This window comes from Melospiza georgiana, chromosome 6 (genome assembly GCF_028018845.1).
Source record: "Melospiza georgiana isolate bMelGeo1 chromosome 6, bMelGeo1.pri, whole genome shotgun sequence".
In the NCBI taxonomy this organism is placed as follows: domain Eukaryota; kingdom Metazoa; phylum Chordata; class Aves; order Passeriformes; family Passerellidae; genus Melospiza; species Melospiza georgiana.
In genome coordinates this window covers 54,017,200-54,040,643 of record NC_080435.1, presented here as the reverse complement: position 1 = coordinate 54,040,643, position 23,444 = coordinate 54,017,200, and the positions used below count along the sequence as shown (strand labels likewise).

General features: G+C 47.1%; 1 protein-coding gene across 1 annotated transcript; it reads right to left on the bottom strand.

Annotated features, from left to right (window-relative positions):
- Positions 1-451: 451 nt before the first annotated feature.
- Positions 452-17,887, bottom strand: TNFAIP2 (TNF alpha induced protein 2). Its single transcript, XM_058026329.1, has 12 exons — positions 17,817-17,887; positions 11,940-12,285; positions 9,669-10,296; positions 8,290-8,404; positions 6,951-7,076; positions 6,074-6,174; positions 5,884-5,982; positions 5,572-5,695; positions 4,515-4,637; positions 3,480-3,635; positions 2,284-2,405; positions 452-1,877 (listed from the first exon to the last, which is right to left on the bottom strand). The coding sequence occupies exons 2-12, from the start codon at positions 12,271-12,273 to the stop codon at positions 1,736-1,738; spliced, it is 2,070 nt and encodes a 689-aa protein (XP_057882312.1). The 5' UTR covers positions 12,274-12,285; positions 17,817-17,887; the 3' UTR covers positions 452-1,735.
- Between the last annotated feature and the right edge of the window lie 5,557 nt (positions 17,888-23,444).

The following is a 23,444-nucleotide window of genomic DNA, read 5'->3' as shown; positions in this document are numbered from 1 at the left end:
ATTTGCCTTTAAATTGTAGTTGAGACAAGTGTTTAAATAATAATTTTTTAACCCATGTATCTATATGAGTTTTGTGTGAGTGTGCTTAAGGAAGGAGAGGGTGATTTGTGCTGCCTGTGGACAGGCTGCAGACTAAAATCAAAGCACTGTTTTTCACTCAGGGCACAATTTTGCTGCAGAACCTGCTGGCAGAAGTCTCCTCTGAGCATGTGCCACTGGGCACTGCTAGTGAGCAGCCCACCCTGCTCAGTGAATGTCTTACTGGGGCAGCAGCAATGCTTTTCCAGCCTCTCTATAGTCCAGAAACACTCCCTACTTGGAACCAGTGGGTCACAGTCACCAGAACAGGCTGGGAGAAATGGCCCTTTCAAGGACAACATAGCAGTGGCAACACAGTAAACTGTCACTTTTCTAGCAGATTTGAATACTGTTTATTATAAACATTGCAAATTAGTATCTCTAACTGAGAAAAAATAAAATTGGATGCAAAAATACACTGGTGGTACATTGCACATACATATAAATACATTATATAGTTTGCACAGTCATCAGGCATCTTCCTTCCGGACTGACTTTCCACAGACTGATGCTAAAGTTGAAACAGGAGAACAGAAGGGAAAGGCCTCCAAATATACACAGTGCTGTTTGGGCAAGTGATTAAGTTTCTAAAAAAACTGTGCTGTAAGAAACAAAACACAGTTTCACAAGAGACCCATTTGTATTTTCACATCGTATCTACCTCACAGCACAAGGGGAAAGAGTAAGCAAGAGAATGGTGACACATACACGGTGCTCAGTATGTATTGATGACATTTGAGACCAGTTCCACACCCCATTCAAAGCCTGCATTGTTAATGGGGTCTGGAAGTCCTCTCCTTGGTAAGGAGGACTTCAGTAATACCCAAAGTGTTTTACCAGCTGCTGCTTAACCCAGACAATCCATTTCAATAGGCAGCTTGCTCCCAGCCTCTGTTTGAGGGGTCCCTCTGTGCAGATGCACCGGATGGGGTCACTGCCAGGGGCCCAGGATCTCTCACCTCACAGAGGTGGAGGAAGCACACACTCTCCAGGGCCAGTTCCCCACTGAAAACCCCAAGGCCCTGGGCAGTGCTGCTGCCCTGGGTCAGAGCCTGCAGCTGCTCCAGGGGGACTGGCAGGAGCCCTGCCACAGCTGAGCTGCAGCTCCTCCTCCCCAGCAACCTCGTGCCTCTCCCACCAGCCTAACACACTGCCCTGCCCGGCTCTGAGGAAGGCAGATGGATTGCAAGCATGCTCACAAGGGACTTTCCCAACATCTCGAGAGTTCATGGGATGCTACACATCTCTAAATGTTGGTTTCAGTTTTTGTTTCCCTTAATTCCCTTAGAAGAGAAAAAGCTACATAGGTGGTGCCTGCTTGGTCTGTGATGTGGCCTTTGTGGCACCCTGGGAGGTAGATGGAGTTCAGAGCTCCAGAGCAGTGTCCAGGCAGAGAATGTGGTGGCACAAGGAGACCTCAGAGGGAATCCATGACTGCTGGGAGGAGCAGCCTCAGTCTTTGTGGGCACTGCACCTCCCTGTGCCCAGCAACACATGGAGCACAATGATTCCCACAGAGATGCTGAGCACCAGACTGGACAAAGCACTTTCCATAGGAAAATGTGGCAGTGTGTGCCATGCATTGCTCCAGGAGATGGTCTCCATCCCCAGCTCACCCCAGAGTCCAGCACAGGGCAGTGCCAAGGCATGCCTTGGTCTAGGACACGTTGATGCCGGAGAAGAGCGGGGCCCTGGGCTGTGTGGATGCTGTGCTGTCTGCCAAGTAGCCCAGGATGCTCTTGAGTTCACTGCGTGACAGATTGGCTTTGATGTGCAGGAACGCTTCCAGGTGCCTTTTGCTGTGGAAGAGAGATGGGCAGGTGTTATTTCCTCCCACACACCTCCACAGGTCAGGGCCACTGCAGCAGGATGTGCCTCCCACCCTGTGGTGTGTGCTGACGTCCCCTGTGGGTGCCAGCTCAGTACCTGGCAGTCCTACACCAGACCCTGCACTGTCCTGGGATGTTTGGGGTAGGGAAGGGAATCTCCAAGGTAAAGGAGAAAATTAGGGCAGAACCTGGAATATATCAACATATCTTCCTTTGCTTTCTGATAGGACTTGGACTACCACAGCCTGGAAGGCAGCCCCCACCCAGGTTTATAGGCTCAGGCTGTATGAACCTCACCTATATTCATATTTGACTGCTTTCTGACTCAATTAAAATTCCTTATGAGTAGTAGCAAATCTGTTTCAGCATCTCTTACCGGATGTCTGGGTACGTTGTGGCAAGTGTTGCAACTTCAATTTTAATAGCACCCAAATCCTGAAGTCGGATTATTTCAGCCAGTTTGGGGAGTGCTGAATTCAGCCAGGTGGCTTGAGATCCCTGCCAGAAGAAAAAGTGGTTAGCAGGACATCATGGGGGTGCAAAGTGCCCCCCACCCCAGGAGCTGCCCCTGAGGCTGTTTCTTGGCAAGTGGAAAGGACACATCAGTGATTTTAGATGCCTCACTGTTTTCAGTGCTGTTTCTGCCTCAGGCAGCCTTGGAAAAACTGGATTAGCTTTTTGATGGTTTTTAATCCTCTCACACAAGTGGTGTGTGGTTTGCCATAAGACTGAGACTTCCACATGCACCTCAGCAGATTCTATCTGCTCATTTCCTTTTCCTTGGGTTTCTGCACTGTCTGGTGTGTGTACCAAGGTCTTTAATCAGACGGGCCAGGCGAGTCACTGCCACGTGCTGCTCTGCCCCAGCTCCAAACACAACCCTGCCTTTGGCATCTCCAGGTATCACCAAAACCGGGTAGAAGCCCCAGGTTGAGCTTTTTCCTGACCATTGGAATTTCCAAGGTGCAGCTGCCCGAACTCCTACCCAGCCTATGTGAAACTCAGACTTGTTCCTTCTCCAGTCAAACATGCATGGGGTGATGGAGGACAGGTTTTGGCTTAGCTGTTAGCTTTTCTTGCAGGCAAGATTAGAGGCATGGAATGAGGGAGATCATCTCAAAGGACAGAGAGGGGTGTTCCAGCTTGGCTCTCCTGGAGAAATTCCTTGCATACCACAGACCCCCACAGTGCCTGCTTTATCCCCTGGCTGACCTAAAAGCTGCAGCATCAGGGAAATCAAGGGTGAGAGGAAACCCAGGCTCCATGGAAGCTGTACTGAAACTGGAAAAGATTATCTAAGTCTTTGACCCTATTAATGTAAACCTTCAAAAGGAAACTGCCTGTGGGACAAAGGAAGATGAAATCATGTCTCTCCAAGCAGGGAAGGGCAGGCTGCTTACAGTGTGGGGGACCCTTTCTGCCTACAGGCACTTAGAGACCACTTTCTGCCTAAGGTCTTGCCTTCCAGGAAATTTGAGTTGAAAAGGTCAACAAAAGTCCCCAGAATTGCTTTCCTGTTTTTCAGTGTGTCTGTGCCCTGTGCTGACATGTTCAAGGCAAGCACTCACGTACATTGCTGGTGCAGAAGGCTTCCAGGTCAGCAGCATTCTTGGAGATGTGTTGGGCCAGAGTTTGCTGCTGTGCTGGAGATTTCAGGCTGACCTTCCTCTTCAGCAGCCTCACAATGTACTCTTTAACCAAACGGGCGTGGATCTTCTCAACAATAGCCTGTTGGGAAGGAGAGGAGGGAATCATCATCCATCTCTCTTTTGCTTGGGGACATAGCAAACCATGAGTGTGGATGGAGGACAAAACCACCCTGGGTGCTGTGAGCCATGCCCCACCAATGCCTGCTGCAGATTACACAGCAGGAACAGCCCTGGTTGCAGCCTCCCAAGACCAGTTACAGCACATCCTAGATGCTGAGAATTTCTTTGTGCTGTAATAAGAATGGGAATTTCCAAATGTTTGTTTCCTTCTGGGAAGAGTTTAAAGTGCAGAAAAGATCTCCATGTGGTAGAGGAGTAACAGTATTTCAGAGAAACAGGAATTCATGCTGTTCTTCCTGTTCTTCTCTCCAACACATAAAACATCATAATTTGTCCCAGCTACTAAAAAGACAAAGACAGGAAATCAAATTTTGTCTTTTATTATGATATTTCATATATAGTCCAGCACCAGGGAGGATGTGGCTCTGGCTCAGTTCTCTGGGATTTGTCCCATTTGCATCCACCTCCTCCATCCCTTAGGGCAATCAAAGGAGCAATGAGACTGAACCATGCAACTGCATCTGTGTTTCAAGATTGCTAAACCAAATCTGTAATTAAAGCCACGTGTTGGGTGGTCTCTAAAGCACTTTCTCTGCATCAGGGGTGGTTTGCTCTGAAAACAGTGCAGCAGAGCTGCAGGAGTCTGCTTCTGTCAGAGGAGGGTGAGATTTATGTGCCTTATCTGGGTAAACTGCATGCTGATGGAAATCCTGCCTGAGAGGCTTCCTGATACCAGGCCAGCTCACCAGAGGTCAAGGCAGCTCAAGCCACAGAGGATCAGAGCTGAAAATGCAGCCCCAGCACCCCAGAATCCCTCCAATATTTCTCTTGGACTTACATGGTAAAACGGGTCCTTTAAGGTCTTGAAGTCTGAAATATGTTTGCTGGTGGTTTTAATGATCTCATTCATAATTTCACTGCTGGAATCCCACTTATTCTCTGTAAACTTCTTGTACATTGGCTGAAAAAAGGAGAATCTGCTAAGTTACCTCAAACAAATTCTATGCACGTGTATATTTGTTATTCCTACATGTGGAGTATCCCATGTAGGGAGAGCGTGGTGTGTAGTCCTGTGCAGGGGTGTGTGGTGATGCCTTACAGGGACAGGGGAACAAGGGGCTGTTCTTCTTGGCTTCTCATGGTTAAGAAGACCAAGGACTTGAAAGGTTAATATTGGAGGTGTTTTTATTATTTCTGCTTTTTTTTTCCCCCTTCACCATCTTGTCTAATTAAAGAATTATGGAACCATCAGGGGGGAAAAAATGAATCCTTATGAGATGTTCATAATTTTTCACAGCAAATAAATATGAAAATGAAAAAAATTGTACCCCTGTTCTCTCATGCCTTCCAAAAGGCTCTAGAGAGAAAGCAGGAGAGATTGTGGCTGAACATTCCTGACTCCTACGCTTCCTTTTCCTCCACCAAAATTGCTTAACTCGAAAAGATTGTGTTATATATATATAAACAAAACAAAAAAAAAAGCCAGAAGTACAGAAATGCCCTTCAGGTCACCTTTATGAGGAAGCCAAAAGCTGCGTAATTGCAGTTTATGCCATTAGTGATGTGTTTCTACAGTGTGGAGAGCAAATAGCTGCAGGTTGAGACTCTCCCTGCTGTAGCTGTTGTCTCAGATGCCATCAGCAGGTTTTATGTTCACCTGCACAGTCATGCCTATGTCACTGCACCCATTTTGCCTGCAGGCCTGAGGACCAGCTCAAGGAGAGCTTAGTGGGAGTTTTCCTGCAGCAGTGTGGGTTAGGACTGATCCTGTCCCTTCTGAACTTGGCTGGTTTGAATCAGAGATTTGAACAACAGATAGCACAGCAGGAGAACATGCCCTGCCCTGGTACCAGCTGAGCCATGGGGCAGGAGGATGTGGGGCACAGATATGGTACCTTCAGCTGGGCAAAGAGCTGTTGAAGCAGCACATCAAATCCACTGTTTTCAATATCAGCCAGAGTGCTGAGGATATCGGCTCTACTGTCCTGCTTTTCTGCCACGTATTTCTCTGTGTAGTCTCTGAAAGAAAATAGCAGTCAGGTCAGAACATCTGTCCTCAGAGGAGAGAGAGAGAAATTCAGCAGTGTCCAAACTTTTTGTAGGCAGACAGACCTACATCCGCTCACCCCTGAGTACCTCAGAGTACCTCCCCCCTCTATACACTGCCTGCAGAGGAAGGAGCAAAACCTTCTCTTTTGGACCCTTACCTAAAATTCCAGCAGTTGTTAATATTTGCAATCAGTATAGGCTTGTAGTACGTGTGCTTCTTGCTTTTCTCCTTGAAGTCTTCAAAGGCATCCCTGTAGCTGGAGGGGAGATGGGAAGAGGAGAGGTGGGTGAGTGGCTGCCCAGGTGCTGTGCCAGCCCCAGTGCCACAGCCCTCCCCAGCTCACTCACCTCCTCAGGAAGGCTGGCAGCTCCTTCAGCAGCCGGCGGGACAGCTCCTCACCCACGGCCTTGCTGATGTCCTCAGCCCGCTTCTGGCTGCTGTAGATACTCTAACAAACAAGTGACATCAATTTTAAATGTTGCCTGCTCCAAAAAGGCCGGGTTTGCTGGGTAAAAGAAGCTGCAGGTTTGCTGGGTAAAAGAAGCTGCAGATCCTTTGCTGAGAGCTGCACCCAGCTTTCCTGCATCCCCCCTGCAACTGATCCAGGGACCACACAGAGCAGCTATACTTAGCTGAGAGTTCAAAAGGAGCATGAAGAAAATCTAGAAAACAGCTGAGAAAGTAGGCAATTTCACACTTGGTTGTGTTTCTTTTTTTGGTTTTGTTTTTTTGGTTTTTTGGTTTTGTTTTTTTTTTTTTTTGAATGTCATTAGATTGCATTTAAATGAATCATTTAATCACAATAACCTCAACACATGAGAGGTCTATTTTTTTAAAAATAAACTCAACTAATCCTCTGCAGCCAGAGGAGGGAAAGGGGCAGCTCTGCCTGTGGCACTTTCCCTGGGAGGAAGAAACAGACTCCCCATTTCTCAATCAACTGAGCCAGTGTCCTCTCTCTGCTGCCGGGGATGCAGAAGAAATTGCACAGGAGAAGGAAGGCAGTTTTTCTTCTGGTTTTGCTTGTAGAGGTGTTTGCCTCTGTCCCATGGCACACCAGGCCCAAGACAGACCATGGTTTTCAGCCTCCCTGTATCACCCACCTCTGCTACCACTCTACACAAGTGACTTGGCCTTTTCCTTTTCTGCATTGACCACAGTTGGTCTCAAATCCTAAGTAGGTAAAAGATGCAATTGTTTATTTTTAATATAGCTCTGTATTACCTGGATAACAAATATTCCAAGCAGTTCACTCTGAAAATGTCCATTTAGCTTCTCTGGTTCCTTGTCTTCTTTCCATCTTTGGATTTCTTTATCTAAACATCTGCTCAGTGAATTTTTGACAGTAACCTTTAGGGAAGGAAGAACAATGGCATTTACTACAACATGGATGCAACAGCTCCTGCCTTATGCAGGTTTTACCCACCCATCCACCTTTTGCCCGGCCCAGCAGAGTTTTTCCTCAGCCCTGGCTGCTATATAAAGGTTCCTTGTTGGGAGATGCCTGACCCATGACTTCACAGCAACAAGGACAACCCCCTCATGATACCCACTTACACAATAGTGAGTTGAGTATTTTAAGGTGGGAGTGAAGATCCCATCACACCTCCATATCCAGGGGATCAGGAGGGCAGGGAGGGAGCAGTGGGTAGGAAGGTTGCAGCAGCTCCATGTGCCAGAGCCCAAATTCCCCCAACCACACTCTGTGTGTGCGTCACTCTCAGAGCCACCTGCTTTTGCAATCCTTTTTCATGAGCTTTTCTGACACCACACAAGTGCTGGAGAGGGAAACAAAATGCTCTCAGGTTTTCTCTGCTCTGACCCCTCCGTGCTGCAGTGAGGCTTTGGAAATGGTCTGTGCAGTGTCTGGCACATACTGCTGATCCCCCAGTGTCCCGTTCATGCGCTTTGCAGACCTCACACCACCTCTCCCATATGCAAACCATCACAGACTACAGTTAAACTTGGAACTCATCTTCTCATTTTCCGGGAATTCCAGCCCCAAATGCCAAAAGCACTGAGCTATGGGAATACTCTAGAAGTTGCTTCTTGTTTCCATTAAGGGAAGGGTGATACAAAAACCAGAGCAAGTTTTATTTTCTGCAGAGCAGGCAATTCTCCATCAAAGAAAGAGATTTGTCAGGACCAGAACTCCATGCTTTGCACTCATCCAAGGTCTGGCACCTCTGCAGATACCAGGAGTAATCCAAGATCCTTTAGACATTCCTGTGAGAGGGACCATAAATCCCTCTGGAGATTTATCAGAATGAGAAAGTTGCCTATAAAGATCTGTTGTTGGATTTTCCCCCTGTTACCACATGACTTCCAAGAACAGAGCAGTTCTTTTCTCATGGCTCCCAGGGCTAAGCAGAAGTTTGCTCTGCAAGTCCCATCTAGCAGAAAGGTGACCTGCTCCCCAAAAACAAACAAAAGCTTTGGCTTCTCCCTGGAAGGGTGTGTGGTTCACTGGTGAAGAAGTGTGTGTGCAGGACAAGTCACAGCTTCTCTGAGGAGTCACATGGGAGCAGTGAAGGGAAGAAGAGGAGTGCTGAACCTTTCTTACCTCTTCACTGTCAAGGTATTTATTTTCAAGCTCTTTGCTCAGACTTGAAGGCAAAAGGCTTCCAAGCTTAACTTTATCCAACTCCATGGCTAAAGCATGATCTTTTCTCATGTCTCTGGAATGAAAAAAGCCAAACAATTGTATTTTCCAAAGGCAGTGTAATTCAAGACAGCTGTTCATGCAAATCACTAACACTTTTTGAGGGTATCAGTGAAAAAACAGATGGAAATGTACATCATTGTCCTCAGTCCAGGCAGGACTTGGAGAAGCTCAATGGATATGTGCCAGGGGTGAGATGTGTGAGGGTGGGACCACAAGCGAGCCTGTGAGTGGAGTCATGAGACCAAACTCCTGAGTACCAGCCACTGTGCTCTGGTGGGGATGGGAGACCTGAAGCAAGCAGGGGAGTCTAGCCCCTGGACATGGCCTCTCTCCATGCATACAGAGAGGTGAGCAGATGAAAAGCTGGTGTTGGATGGCTGGGAGGTGGTCCCTCAACACCTGGATGTGGCGTCTGGGAACACTCCCAAAGCAGCTGCTACCCTGGCCAGCACTGTCCCCAGTGCTGGGCTGAGCCCTGCTCCTCACAGCTGCTCACTCCCAAACACAGGCTGGTCCTGGCCTGAATATCCTGATCTAGAGCACAACACAGCTGTGGAAAACTTCTGAGATCAACACTGAATCATTACACTCATCAGTGGAGCACGAAAAGGAAAAAGTGGAGCTGAATGACTTTGGAACAGAAGTAACATTGCTGATGTCTTTACTGGTTTCCACCTGAGAAGCGAAAGCCCTCAATTCTCCACTCAGTACTATTTAGCCACAACAAGCAATGTTTTCAGTTCAATAACATCCAGAGTTTATGGGGACCCTTGGATTGTGTCCTCTCACAGGGGCACACCCCTGGCTCTCCTAAAGGAGAAGAAAACATAGACTGTGAGTAACACCTAAGCAACATCCTCCATGCCCTGGATAATTGCATCTCAGGTTGTTATATTTATTGTCTGCCCTCTGGTACAAAGGGCTGAAATTTCCAAATGTTCCAAGAGTGAGCCCAGGTCTGCAACTGGAATTGATATCAAGGCAATGAACCTGATCAATTTACCCCATAGATGAAGACCTAAACATTTGTGTGTAGGTTGCCCAGAAGCCAGAATGGTGAAAGAGTCCTTCATTTACAGACTAGCAGCCTTGAGTGTCCCTTCTGGCTGTTCTGGCCAGGACTGTAAATCAGCACATCATCAGTAACACTACTAACTTAGCCAGGTACTGGACTGCACCACAGTAATACTAACTCATAAATCAAGCAAATGCCTGGGTTTGCAGCCAGTGAGCCTGTTTTGATTTCCAGGGGTAAACATGTATAAAAGCCCACTTACTTTGGATAAAAGTTGTGCACCCACGAGAGAAGAAGATAAATATCCTTGTCTTCCAGATGAGACTCAGCATTTTTCTTTGCCTGGGAGGCAAAATAATTGTGGTAGAGTTCTGCATATATGCTGAACACATTAAACTCAGGAGGATAAAGCTTATTAATATACTTGGCAACCACTGTCAAATCTTCTTTCATTGTCTTTCCCATGTGCAGGAGGTTCTGGCCGACTGCAGAGAGGTTCTCAGTTCTAGGAGTACGGCTTGTGTCTTTCATTCGAGCCTCTACCGACTCCTTTACTGTAGCCATCCAGAGCTCTTTCCATTTTCTAGGTCTAAATTGCATATTTTGGTCAGGTGGGTTCTCTGACATGTAGTTCTGATCTTCTCTCTCCTGTTCTTTCAGAGCCTCCACTGCCTGCTGTAGCAGATCTGGGTTTGTTTTTGCAAGCAGCACAGAATCCTTCAAGGTGCTGAAGACTTTGTGCTTCAGAACTTCGTAGACAGACTCGATGTCTTTCTGGCTGGTGTTCAGTCCCTCCTCACTTTTGCTAGACAGGCTCCTCTCCAGGGCAAACAGATGTTGAATGGCATCACAAAGCTTTTGCTCTCCAAGGAGATCCATGACTTGTTTGACTGGTGAAAACAGAACAGCTTTTCTTTAACCAAGAGTGAAGATTTAGACTTATGTTTTATAAAAAATGATGGCTCTGGAATCTTTTTAAAAAATGCTCATACTTCCAAAATGCTAGCTCTTGGGCTCCTACACCATGTAGAAAGTCTGTTTAATTTAAGATCAGATTATTTCCAGCTTGCCTTTAACTGGGGCAATGAAAACTTTAATACCCACCACCAGTGTGTTGCATATGGACAGCTATTCACAAGCCACCTATAATTGTTTCCAAAATTTAGCCCTGTGGAGTTAGCTAGTTATTGCTCATCCCCTTCCCATTAATTTGACCTCAAGTCAGAAGCATGACACTAGAAATAATGTAGATAGAAAGATGTAACTAAAGATGTGCTGAAGGAAATACCACATGGGTTTTCCAGAAATAGATTTGGCACAACCTGACCTGTGAAATTGTTTGGGAGGCCACATTTAGCAAGCAAGACAAATACAATTCAGCTATCTTATCTGAACTACAGCCAGTTACTTGAGACAGGGAGACCTGGGAAATCATTAGTTAAAATGGCAAAGTTATATCCCAAAATAAGATTTGTTAGGTATGTAATGGAGGACCCCAGGTGGAGAAAGCTTACATTATTCATGAAACTCATCTTACTTCATTTATCCTTAAAGATTGTGGCACAAAAGCTGGGAGTGCCCTTTTGGCATCTGCTGATTGCACAAAGTTCAGAGACGTTATCGAAACTGAGGGCCTGGTGTATTTTACAGGAACAATGGGATAAGCTGAATGGTAAATGGGCTGAAATTTAATGGCACAAAACATCAGATACAAATCCAATAGAACAAAAGTTACTTAGCAACAAACAGGATTTTCTGCTGCAAGCTGGATGTGAATCAGCTTGAGAGGGAGGAAGAAGAGAGACGCCTGGAGAATTAGTAAATCCTTACTCGGAGGTGGTGGTGAACATGTCAGTTACGACCCCAGGATGTACTCAGTGAGAAATATCCAGCTGAGATGTGAAAATAGGAATATATTGTGCCACACATTGGTGGTGTCTTATCTGGAATATTTTCTGCAATTCTGGTTGCTTTAAAAAATAAAAAAAATAAATAAAAAAAAAAGAAGAAGACTACATTGGGGATGGGGCAATGCAGTGGTAAGAACAAAAGTACAAAAGGCCTGTTTTCAGCAGCAAATTCAAGGCCAAGAAGGAAAACCACCAGTTAGGGAGATCATTTCACACATGGAGAGACAGATGCCAATTAGACAGGTAAAGGCTTGTCTGGAAAGGAAATAATTTGTACTAAAACAAGACTTTGTAGAAGGGGATGGAGGAACAGAACTGGGAGTTACACCTTGGTTTCTCACCCACTCACAGTTCTCTGTGCCCCCATGGAAAACAGAAATAAGTTTGTTTTGGACAGAAAACCTGCAAATGGACAGCTCCTCAAGGACTGTACCCTTGGTACTAAAAGACTAGGACTTGAGGTCATGTCTCCCTCAGCCCAATTTTCCCCAGGCTTCTTGGAAAAGTCACTTCAATCTATCAGTACCTTTGTTTCCCTAGGGGACAATTCCCTGCCTCATACAGCCCCTCTAGAGGAAACTATAGCCCATGAAGTGGTGCAAGGAGGATGGAGCAGCACTTACCACTGGGTGGCTTGGTCTTTTTAACGATTTTAAATGCACTTTTAAGCATTCCCTTTATTCCTTTGTTCCCCTTCTCAGGGCTGTCCCCAGCAGAGATGCAGCTCTCATTGCTCGTGATGGAAGAGGCACGTGAAGCTCTGCAGGCTGCCTCTGGCCTTTCTCTCATCTTCTCCTGGTCCCTGGACCAGATCTCATCTGCAGAAGGTTCAGGACAGGCAGGGACTTGCTCAGCTGATGGTGAAGTGTTTTCAAATGGCCTGTTTGCATCAATGCAGCCCTCTGATCCACTGCGTATTCCAAAAGGACTTTGGAAAAAAGGTAACATTTTCATCATTTTCCTTCTAGCCTGTAAATTTCAGGGGGAAAAAAATCAGATTAGAACAGTTAGGAAGAAAAATACCAAGGACAAAGTGTGGCAAGGCATATGTGTGGGCAACATGGACAATGTTACACATCTGGTGTGAGCACAGGAGTATTCCTGAGCAACATCATCCCTGCTAATGTCCAGTCTAAATTAGAGAAAAATCCAAGAGCCATTTTGAGGGTAATTCAGATGTCCTGATTTGAGACCTTGAGCTTGTCAGGCTCTCCCATGGGATACTGTGTGTTTATGGACATGAGCATGGGTGGGCACATGAATGATGTGGGTGGGATAAGTGTCCTGTGCCTTCAAAGCAACCACAAAGCTCTCATGCTCTTACATGGCATCAAAATCAATTCCCAGCTTACTCAGGGCCTTTTTTGCCTGATCTGTGCTCAAGGTAAGTGGGAACAAGGCACGAGGATCAGGGTAGTTTAGCCTTGTTTAAACAAACATGATCCTGCCAGAGTCCTGCATTACCACCAACACTCTTACACTGCAAATAATTAACAACAGAAATTTGTTATTGTTACAACTTCTTCTCAGAATTCATGTTTAGAATTATGTTCCTCTATAATTCAATAGATTGCAAAATATTTATTTGCATAACTATAACCATTTGTATAATGATTATAATTATGCAATATTGTAAATAAATAAAATTACTCATGGTTTCCAATCCTTATTCTAATAATGCTTTATTTGAAGTGACTTTCTAGAAGACTGAAGCACATCTGTATGAAGAATTCTCAGGCAAGTTTTGGTTTGCTTGTACTGAGTAATGGCAGAAAAATTAGACTTCAAACAAATGAAGAATTTGGCTTCAGTTATACAGCCAAAATGTGGTGATCTTCAAATACCTCTGTTGAGTTTATAATGTTGATATGTCTCATGTTGATACAAAATGTGATACTTATTTCTGGGAAAACTGGTTGGAAGACTGTGTCTTTTCATTCTAAGTTATACAGAGAGGAGTGAGAGCCTGGCTTTGCTGAGAGCTTTCCTTCTCCCTGCTTTGGATGCCAGGCCATGTTCAGGATTAGTAATGCTATTACCCTCTAAACACAACAAACACGAAAACTCATTTGGGAAGGAGTTCTGCTTGCATGAGCAAGCAAAGGGGGCCTGAGCACCAGAGCTCAGCTGACAGGAGTTACAGAATAGTCTGAGCTGGAAAGGACCCACAAGGATCACCAATTCCAACTCTGAAGTGAATGGCCCATACAGGAATTGAACCCACAACCAAAGGCATTATTAGCACCATGCTCTTGACTAACTGAGCTAATCCCAGGTTAGCAGCAGCTGTGCCATGGCTGAATCTGTGCACATACATCTCCCTAGCACATGTACTGAGGAGGGGAGGGGGAAGGAAACCCCCTGCAGTTCACCCCAGCTATGCTAGTCAGGATGCCCCATTAGGATCCTGAAAGCAGTGGAAAAGAGTTCCTTTTTGTTACATTTCCACTACAAAAATACCCAGAAAAACAATCAACCAACCCAAAAAATTCATGGCAACAGGCATGTTCAGCAAGTGACTTGGACTTGCCTAACTTTTGTAAGGCTCTTTTCGTAACCTGCATTTCCCAACACAACACTGTGCTTAGATTAATTCTGCCAAATCCCTTCTTTCCTGTTTGTTCAAGCACAGACTCATCTGAGTCCTTTCTCTCTCTCCTATTATTTCAAACAAAGCATTATTGGGGTGTTTTTTTGTTTGTCTGTTTTCTAACCAAAGAAAGTACCTCATCCCTTCCAAAAGGCTAAGGTCTTTCATTTTGATGAATGATGATGACAAAGGTGGACTTTGAAGTTTTGTTTTTTCTTCAATGCCAAGATAAATGCAATAGATCTTTGAAAAGCATCAAAGTGACACTACACAGACAAGACTCCATAAGTGAATGATTAAGCTGGTTAGAAGCTGAGTTTTTAACATCTGTCAGAACTTTGTCATGGTAGTGCACAAAAAAAGCCAGGCTCAAGCACCTAGGTAAGGCTGCCAATGCAAAAGCTGCCACACTCTCACATTTGGCCAGCTTGAACTCTTGCCCAGGGATTGTCATGTGCCACTGCTGGTTGACCTGGGCTCGTATCTGCAGTAGGAAAAACCATCAAACCTCAGCTGCCACTTCTGCCTTGAAGTGCAGCCCCAGTCTTAATGTCAAGGGGTACCAAACACTCCCTGTCCATCTCTTCTCATTACTGTTAGAGAACCAAGACCTTACTGTAAGAAATGCTTTTAAGGAACTTACAGAAAAAAATGCCAACGCTTTCTACAAGAAATACTCAGCTAAAAGGAGGTGTTCCTGGTTACATCTGGGGTGCACAGGCAGGAGATGCTGTGCTAGGACTGCACCTCCTGCCTCTGTCAGGATGTGCTCCTGCCCAGTGTTCCTTGGCTTTGGCTTTGACAGCTGCAGGCTGCTCCTCTATGCCTGTGCTCTTCTCACAAATCAAAGCCTGCTAAAACTCCAGCAGGCTTCTAATTTTTTTAGCAGGAGAAATGCTAAATCATTTCCCAGAACTCAAATTCAGGTCTTAGGAAATGTAACGATTTGAGGTCAAGAGTTAACATTGTTCCCAACTCAGTATTATTGCTAATTTACTGTTATCATCGTCATCCTCATTATTGTTATGTGGCAACATGGTTTGTGCCAGGGGAGCCTTTAGCTCCAATTATTTCTGACACAGCATATTCAGCTCCTGGTTTCAAACCAGAAGGCAGCACACCCTCTGCCACCCTGTCCAGATGCCCTGCAGCACTGGGACTGTGGTGCTGTGACTGCTGCTGTAGCTGTGGTGGGATGCAGCGAGCTCTCTGCTGATCACAGCACCTACCTCTGAGTTGGAGCTTTTCTGGGGTGGGCAGCAAGGGCAAGGGAAACACTTGGAGCACAGTCAAGACACAGAAAGACCCAGCCTGGACTCTGGGCACAGTGGCTTCCCATGTTCTCCTTTTCCTCCTCAAAGGAAACAGCCTCTATGCAGAATGATCTCATTGGTCAGGGGTAGCTCATGGTGTGCCAGAGAGCACTCAAGGGAAGAGATTTATTAATTATCCCTATTCTGATTTTTTTTGCTGAACTTTTTCTTGACTTCTTTTTCCTGAGCCGCTGCCAGTATTAACAAGCAATTGTTTGGATTTTTGGTCCTCTCCAGCCTGCTGACATACTAGGTCATGAGGATTTATATCTCATTTTAGTGGATATCTCCCATTCTCCCACAGCCTCTGAGAAATCCAGAGTTATCTAGCAAAGTTATCTATCTTCTCACACAAGAGAATTGCACTGGGCCAAGCCATCTTTGAAGCAGTAGAGCAGTGCAGGCAGTTTGAGTTTGGTATACCTCAGACCATGTGCTGACACCTAAACAAACTGCTAATTCATCAAAGCAAAGAGTCCAAAAAGATGCCAGACTCAATCTCTGCAAGCTGGGAGCCCTCCTAGGAGGTGAGGGGGTTTTCCTACCATTTTTGGTATCTGGGTTAAGTATACTGAAGGGAGACACCACAAATCTGGGGGGGTCTCATTTGGCTCTGCCTGGGAAATCACAGTCTATAGAAGAGTTGGGCCACCCAGAGCCCACCTTGACCCTCTACTGTGCTGCTGACATCCATAATCCCATCTACAGACTCCTGTGAGACACCCACCACCCAATATGTGCTCCAGCAGCATCCTGATGGTGGCCAAGCTCTGCTCCTAATGGGGAGCTGAGGGAAAACAAAACTTGCCTCCACTAAAGAAGCCAAGGCAGGAGCAGAAACTGCCCAGAGGACTCAATCCCTGTGCCTCAGCATTACCAGGCACCCCTACAGGGCTGGGGGTGATGGGGAACCCAAGGGATTCAGGGGAATCACAGTGGCAGAGCAGGGAAAGGACCCCAGGGCATCTCATCTGGCATGAGAGAGATGCTTTAAGCCAGCATAAAACCATGTGTAGATACAGCTGTGCAGTGCAGCAGTTGTTTCCAAATGAGACTGATTTCCCTAAATTACTGACACACCTGAAAACCATCCAGTAAACCATCATCTCCTGTTGTTATTGAGAATCTTTCGAAGAGAGAAAGAGAAAATTCTATGTATACACTGTTATTGGGAAAAAGCAGAGAGAATGCACTGCAATACCCTCATTTTTTCTTCTTCCTTCAAGTCTGAGCAGCATAATTTTGAACTGTTGCTGCTGAAAGAGCAACCAACTGCTGCTGTCTAGAGTTTTATTTTCATAATAAAAAAGTTTTTAGTTCCAAAGCCAAATCCTTCTTTAAGGCCTGGAGTTTGCAAAGTTCACTGCTAGAGCTAACAGTGACTGAGAAGACAAACAAATTCCTGGGAGCTTCTCTCAGCACTTTCGAATTCTTTGGCTTTCCAGGCATCTTTTATAGAGAGGGTGAATGAAGCAAACCCAAACCTGAGTTCTCTGCTCTCTTGTGATTTGCTTTATCAGAGCTGAAAAGCCTCAAAGACCCTTGCTGAGGGGCAGGCAGCTGACACTTTGGACAGTGTTTCTTCAGGTTTTCCACCTGAACTTGGGTGTCAAAGTGAGGCACCATGGCTTCTAGATCAGCCATATGCTCCATTCACAGAAAGTCTCTTCACTTTTCAGCAGCCTTAAAAAGAAATTCTGCTTTGAACGCACCAAGGATCCTAACCCTGGGGCTGAATTTTTCAATTTGTGCTGAGGAGCTGATGCAATGGATATGGGGCTGCTGCACAAAGACAGAAGGGAATTTCTATAGGCTTTTCAGTGCTCTGGGAAAAGGCAGGTCCTAGGAGCTGTGGGATATCCCTGACAAAGAAAAAGCAGTCACAAAAGGGCAAGCATGGCACTGCAGAAATGTGCCAGCTTGGCACAGTGACCCTGGCAGGGTGCAAGTCCCAGGGGCTGCCCAGGGCCATCCAGGGTCCAGGCTCTGAAATGGTGTTTCTTCAGGGCAGCCAAACTGAGTGAATCACAGTCCAATTACTTTCCTGTGGTTTGGGGGAAAACCACTTCCTTTAAATAGAGACAAAAAAGAGAGAGGGCAGAAGTGCCACACTGGATCTGGAATCCAGCGCCAGAACTGGGTTTAGGACACTTTGGTACCCAATACCTTCATCTGGATTTTGGGAAAGGTGTTGGAAGGCAGAAGGGTAAGAATGAGGTGAATGGTTTACAGTAGTCACTGCTTGAGTCTGTGCCCTGAAATTGAGGGGAAAAGTAGCACAAATCAGACCCAGCTGTCACAATGGAATTACCAGGCATATATCCTTGCGGTGCCCGGCCCTGGGATATGCCAGGAGCTGCTGTCCTGCCAGCAGTCCGATTTATTCCCCATTCTGATCATTACAAGGTGGGGCTGAAACCCGTCCCTGTGCCCGGCAACCCACCCTCCGTGGGTGCCCCTCGTTCCCCACTCTCGGAGCCAGCAGAGCCCCCGAGCTGCCCAGCAATGAGCCCGGAGCGGGGCAGCGCCTCGGGAGAAGCGGGAGACGCCGGCCCGAGGGGAAGGGGAAGGGAAAGACCCGAGGCTGACGGACTTACTCAGCGGCGGCTCCCGGGCGGCGGGGCTGGGCGCGGGCCAGCGGCACGGTCACTGTCACCGGCACTGTCACAGGCTCTGCGCCCGCGGCGGGGGCAGCCCGGCTATAAGGGGAGGAAAGCGGGGGCGGGACCGGCTGCTGGGAAACTCCAGTTGCACCTCCCCTCGAGAGAAGGGAACCGAGAAATCCCCTCCCGGGGAAGGCAGCCGAGCGGCTGTGCCGGGGGTCGGTCCGTCCGAGGGGCTGAGCGCTGTCCGGGCAGAGCGCTGGATGATGCCGGGCCCTGCCCTCACTGCCCCAGGGCCTGGCTGAGGAATGTGTCCCGCTGCGGACTTGGAAATGCCGTCAGGGATAGAGCAGGTGTCTCCAAAACTGCCGTGTTCTGCACCTGAGGTGGTCATCTCTGGGTGTGCAAGCAGCCCGGGGAATGAGGACAGGGACCTGAGATGGCAAGTTGAACATGAGCCAGCAGTGCCCTGGCAGCCAGGAGGGCCAGCCGTGTCCTGGGGGGATCAGGCACAGCATCGCCAGCCGGGCAAGGGAGGGAGGGGATTGTCCTGCTCTGCTCTGCACTGGGGCCGCCTCACCTCGACTGCTGGGGGCGGTTCTGGGTGCCACAATATAAGACAGTCATAAACTATTAGTGTCCAAAGGAGAGCAACAAAGATGGTGAAGGGTCTGGAAGGGAAGCCATATGTGGAGCAGTTGAGGTCACTAGACTTGTTCAGCCTGGAGAAGACGCGACTTACGGAGACCTCACCACAGCCTACAGCCTCCTCACAAAGGGAAAGAGATGAGGCAGGCACTGATCTCTTCTCGATGGCCACGAGAGACAGGACCCAAGGGAATGGCCTGAAGCTGTGCCAGGGGAGGTTCAGGAATGGGTTCTTCACCCAGAGGGTGGTTGGACGCTGGAACAGGATCCCCAGGGAAGCAGTCATGATATCAAGAGTTCAAGAACCATTTGGGCAATGCTCTCAGACACATGGTGTGAATTTTGAGGTTGTCTGGTGCAGAAATGGGTGTTGGACTTCATATAGGTCCTCTCCAATCAGGATATTCCATGATCCTTGAAAGCTTTGCTTTCTGAGCAGGGCACTGCCACCAGCAGGCTGCTGGGGATGAGGTGCATGACGGAAAGCACAGCTGGCTGTACGGAAAGCACAGCTGGGTCCTGCATGGTGCCTTCCCCAGAGCAGGGCTCACAGCCCTCCCAGGAGACATGAACACCCTCCTGCACCTTCAGAGTGGGGACTGACTCCCTGCCTAGAGACTGAAAAGGACAGGCTGCCTTCCTTACCCCAAAGCCTCCGAAAATCTGTGTTCCACTTGTGGATGGGAGACCTTCTTGAGCCTTTCAGTGCTTGAAGGGGCCCTATAAGAAAGATGGAGACAAAGGTTTTTGCAGGGCCTGTGGCAATAGGACAAGGGGTGATGGTTTGGAGCTGAAGAAAGGTCAATTTAGATGATAGAAAAGGAAGACATATTTTAGGATGAGGGTGATGAAACACTGGAACACATTGCCCAGAGAGGTGAGAGTTGCTCTCTCCCTGGATACATTCAAGGTCAAGTTGGATGGCAATGTGAGCAACCTGATGTAGCTGAAGATGTCCCTGCTCATTGCAGGGAGGTTGGACTAGACAACCTTTAAAGATCTCTTGTAACCCAAACTATTCCATGATTCTGTGACTTGTTTTCCTTATTTCTGTTCCTGATTTCTAGCCACCAGCATCCCTGGCCATGGAGTGTGGTTCCCCTGTTACCTGGAGAAGCATGCTGCCACAGAGGGGATGGCTGGAGGGCCAGGGTGACAGCAATGGCTGTGGGTGCCTTTGCAGAGGGTCTGTGAAGGCTGTGAGGGGTGTGCTGTCCCTTGCTTAGGTAGCTTCAATGGGAAGCATCTTCTGCACATGTCTGGATGAGATCTGGGTTGAAGCAGTTGCCCTGCAGGCAGAAAATCAAAATGTTGTGGTCCTGCAGAGCCTGCCTCTTCCCCCTTTCCTGGGGAGCTGCTGTGGGGCAGGTAGAAAGTCCATGTGCCTGGTTACCGTGTTTGGGAGAATTTCTGTTTTACATCTGATAGCTTTGGTCTGATGCAAAATGTAAAAAATGGTCCAGGGATTTAAATGTGAGTGTGAACAATGAGCTTACCTGGTGCTCCTGATGTCCACATTCAGCACCTGTGTGGCCACAAAGCTTTTGGAGGGGCTACTCAGGTCCTGTGTGGGGACATCCCCAGCAGCAGACATGGTCTGGAGCCATGGTTTGTGCTGGAAGGAGGTGCCCAGTTGAGCTGGCACAGTACTGGAGAGCAGATGCCTCTCCTGGTCTGTGCTTTTTGGCAAGCATCCTATCTGCTGGCACAGCCACTTTCCTCTGTGGCACTCTTTCCAAGAAGTCCATGGTAGCAGGGAAAAACCTCACCCTCAGCAATGTCTGCCAAGACAGGAAACAGAAGCAGAGGGGCCGCCCTGATGGGCAAACCCATGATCTGGAAAACACTGATTCATGTCATGCCAGCCTTTGGCTGTGCTGGGCAGGGGGTTCCCCTCTGGGATTGCCCCAGGGTTGGGTCCCCTTACTCCTTGACAACCAGTGACCAGGAATAACCGTGGTCACAGGATGGAAATGTTGGGTGCCACATTAGCCTGAAAGTCATTGGAAACAGTGCAAGATTTGGCCCTGGAGTGCTGAAACTTCCTCTGTATTTCATCACCTCCTCCACTGCCAGTGAGAAAGGGAGAGGAGGCAAGATTTGAGATCTGCAGTTAGAGCTGCTTTGGGGACAGCTGGAGGTGAGCTTGATGCTGCATCCAACGACCTTTCCATGAAGGAGGTGAAGGAATATGGCTCCTGGGAGAAACCAGGGTTTCTGGTGTGGTCCAAGGGTTACACACACACACACACACGCACACACACACACACAGACACACACACAGCTCTGGGCATGGCTGGGAACGCAGTGTTTGTGACTGTCTGAAAGCAGAGCATGCTGTTCTGGATGCAGGAGGGAACCTGGGGCTGGTTCCTCACATCCTCAATTATGTGATCCCTGAAGGATGCAGGGATGTCTGTCACAGATGTGCTGGGAATCTGCATTGGGAAGTGGCTCAGTGACACATCTCAGACCCACTGAAACCTCTCTTTAGATATTCAGAGGGTCTTTGTGCCTGGTTCAGACAAATGTCTCATCCCCAGATTACCCACTGGGGGCCCTGACCGTAGGAAACTCTTGCAGTTAGGGATGGGAGAAGTCAAAGGAGTCTGATGCTCAGCTGGTACACACCTGCACCAAATGTAGCTGCAGATTTGTGAGCATCCTGGGTTGTTTTCTTGAATAAATGTTCATATAGAATGATTTTTGTGGGATCCAAATTAGGTTCATGTAATGGGATCTGTTGCTGGACTCATCTCCATCTGTTTTAAGTTAATTTCAGTGGGGTCAGGGCATTTCTGCCAGCAGAGAGGGGAACAAAAAGCATCTTGTAATTAGGTTTTAAATGAAAAATATAGAGTTTGGGTGTCATCCCCTGGCTGCCCTTGTTTACCCAAACCAAATGTATCACAGCACTTTGACCTCCTGCTGTTCAGCAGCATGACATTGCTTGTCTGTGTAACCTGATTCCTGACACAAGTACCTTGTACCCACTTGAACAATATTGGGTGCTGGGTAACCAAGTTAAACCAGGCTGCACATCTTCCAGTGCTGCACAGGAACTTTTCTGTGCTCTGTAACTACTTAGTGTACTGCACAGGGCTACACTGATATCTGTTTATCAGTGTTTATAGCTCTTAGAAGTTAACTGAAGTCTGGAATCCCTGGAGAATCCTCACTTCTCCAATACACAGGATATATTTCTCACCTGCAACTTACACTTAAAAGCAAGATGTTCTTCAGAGATTTTTAACTTTATTTTGCAGCTGCTTCCTTACTTTTGAACAGTGACTTGCATAGGATTGTTTCCCCCTTCTCAGTTGAGCATCAAAGTCAATTTTACTGCCAGTCCTAATATCCAAATTTAGCTGAGAAAGAGCTTGCAAATGGGGTGTGTCTCTACTAGAAAAAGTTGCAAATTCTTTGCATTAGACAATGAAAGATCTACCTGCAAAAATGGAGATACTATCAACAAGAAGCATTTATAAGGAGATTATTTTTGAAGTGCAGTTTTAATTTCCTCTTTCAGGGTCCTGAAAGCTGTTATCCTCATTGTTAGCTAAAGGTGTGTCAAGAAGCAGATTGTCATGAGGGTAAAGATGTTCTTCCTGCAATCCATTAATTCAATATGCTTATTCATTGAATGGTATTTGAGATTTTTGTTCAAAGTTGTTTTTATTACCTTTATTACCAGACAGGGAAGATAGTAACATTCCTGTGGGATTTTCTATGAGTTTAACTCATTTGCACAGAGCAATTCCAGCTGTGCACATTTCAGAGTAGAAAAGCAACAGGTCTGGGTGCAGGTGGCTGGCAGCAGCTTTCTGACTAAGCAGGCACTCCTTGCCACCTTCTGCTGGGAATATGTGGCTATCTCCTGGAGCTGGGGGGCACACAAAGCCCAAGCAGAGGGGCCTGAGTTGGTGCTTGGAAGAGTCAGTAAATACTCTCAGTGTGGGGCTGGACTGGAAAATCAGGGTCAGGTGATGTCCAGCAGCTTTTACATGTGGGATGGGGTGTGTAGCAGCTTGGGGGAAGGATGTCCCTAGGGTGGCTGACCTTTCTGCAGTGCTGGGGGAGGCATGTGAGGCAGCGTGGGGTGAGGGTGCATGGGCTGTGACACGAGCTGCTTGTAGCTCATTGCTTTTCATCCTCCTGTGCTGGGAAATAGCTCTTTTATTTCTGTGCACTGTGGGATAATTTTATAGAAGTGGGGTCATGTGCAGAAAGGGGTCCAGGGGTAGCAGAAGAGGATTTGGGGTCCTCATTAGAATGTGAAGTAAAAGACCAAGAAATCACACCTGCCACATTTCTTTGGCTCTTTTCAAAACTTTATTAAATTTTAGGCCAGCAAAAGAATGAAAGTTTGAGTTCTGAAGGCTGGCTCAGCTCTGCAGACCAGAGCAATGTCAGCTAGGCCATGAAGAAGCCCAGTTCTTTTCTGTGAGTACAGGGACATGACAGATCAGTAAGGCTGTGGAGGAACTTGCTGGCTCCAAAGGCACTGTCACTACTCAGCAGCCAAAGAGTGGTTGGAGGAATGGAAGAAGTGGATCCAGCTTTCAAGACTTTGTGCGTTTAACTCTGATCACTTGGGTCAGCTTGCAACAATATTATTTCCAACTGATGCGGTGTCTTCCTCTCTCCTGTTTGTGATGACTACAAGTAATAAAAAGGATTTCTTTTTCTCCATTAGCAACCAGGCTGAGAAGAGCTATGTGTATATACCAAATGCTGGCCTTACAGCACAGGGACAGGAGCAGAGCCTGGGCGATGGGGCTCTGAGTTCACCAGCAGATTGTGTCACACTGTGTTTACCACTGAGGGGAAAGTTCCCATGACAGGCCATGCTTTGTGTAAGAGACACAACCAAGGGGTGGTGGGCAAAGATTGGATACCCAGGACTTCCCAGACAATAGCAGAAATCACTAGGATGAAGTTTCACTCTCTGTTCCAGTTTCAGTATGTGTCAGT

What these genes read in the sequence shown, in the direction of transcription:
- TNFAIP2 (XM_058026329.1), bottom strand. Translation starts at nt 12,273, where the DNA reads ATGATGAAAATGTTACCTTTTTTCCAAAGTCCTTTTGGAATACGCAGT. An exon ending in AGCTCTTTGCCCAGCTGAAG is followed by an intron (nt 4,638 to 5,571) that starts GTACCATATCTG and finishes TCCTTTTTTCAG; the next exon opens with CCAATGTACAAGAAGTTTAC. An exon ending in ACAACGTACCCAGACATCCG is followed by an intron (nt 1,878 to 2,283) that starts GTAAGAGATGCT and finishes TCTCTTCCACAG; the next exon opens with CAAAAGGCACCTGGAAGCGT.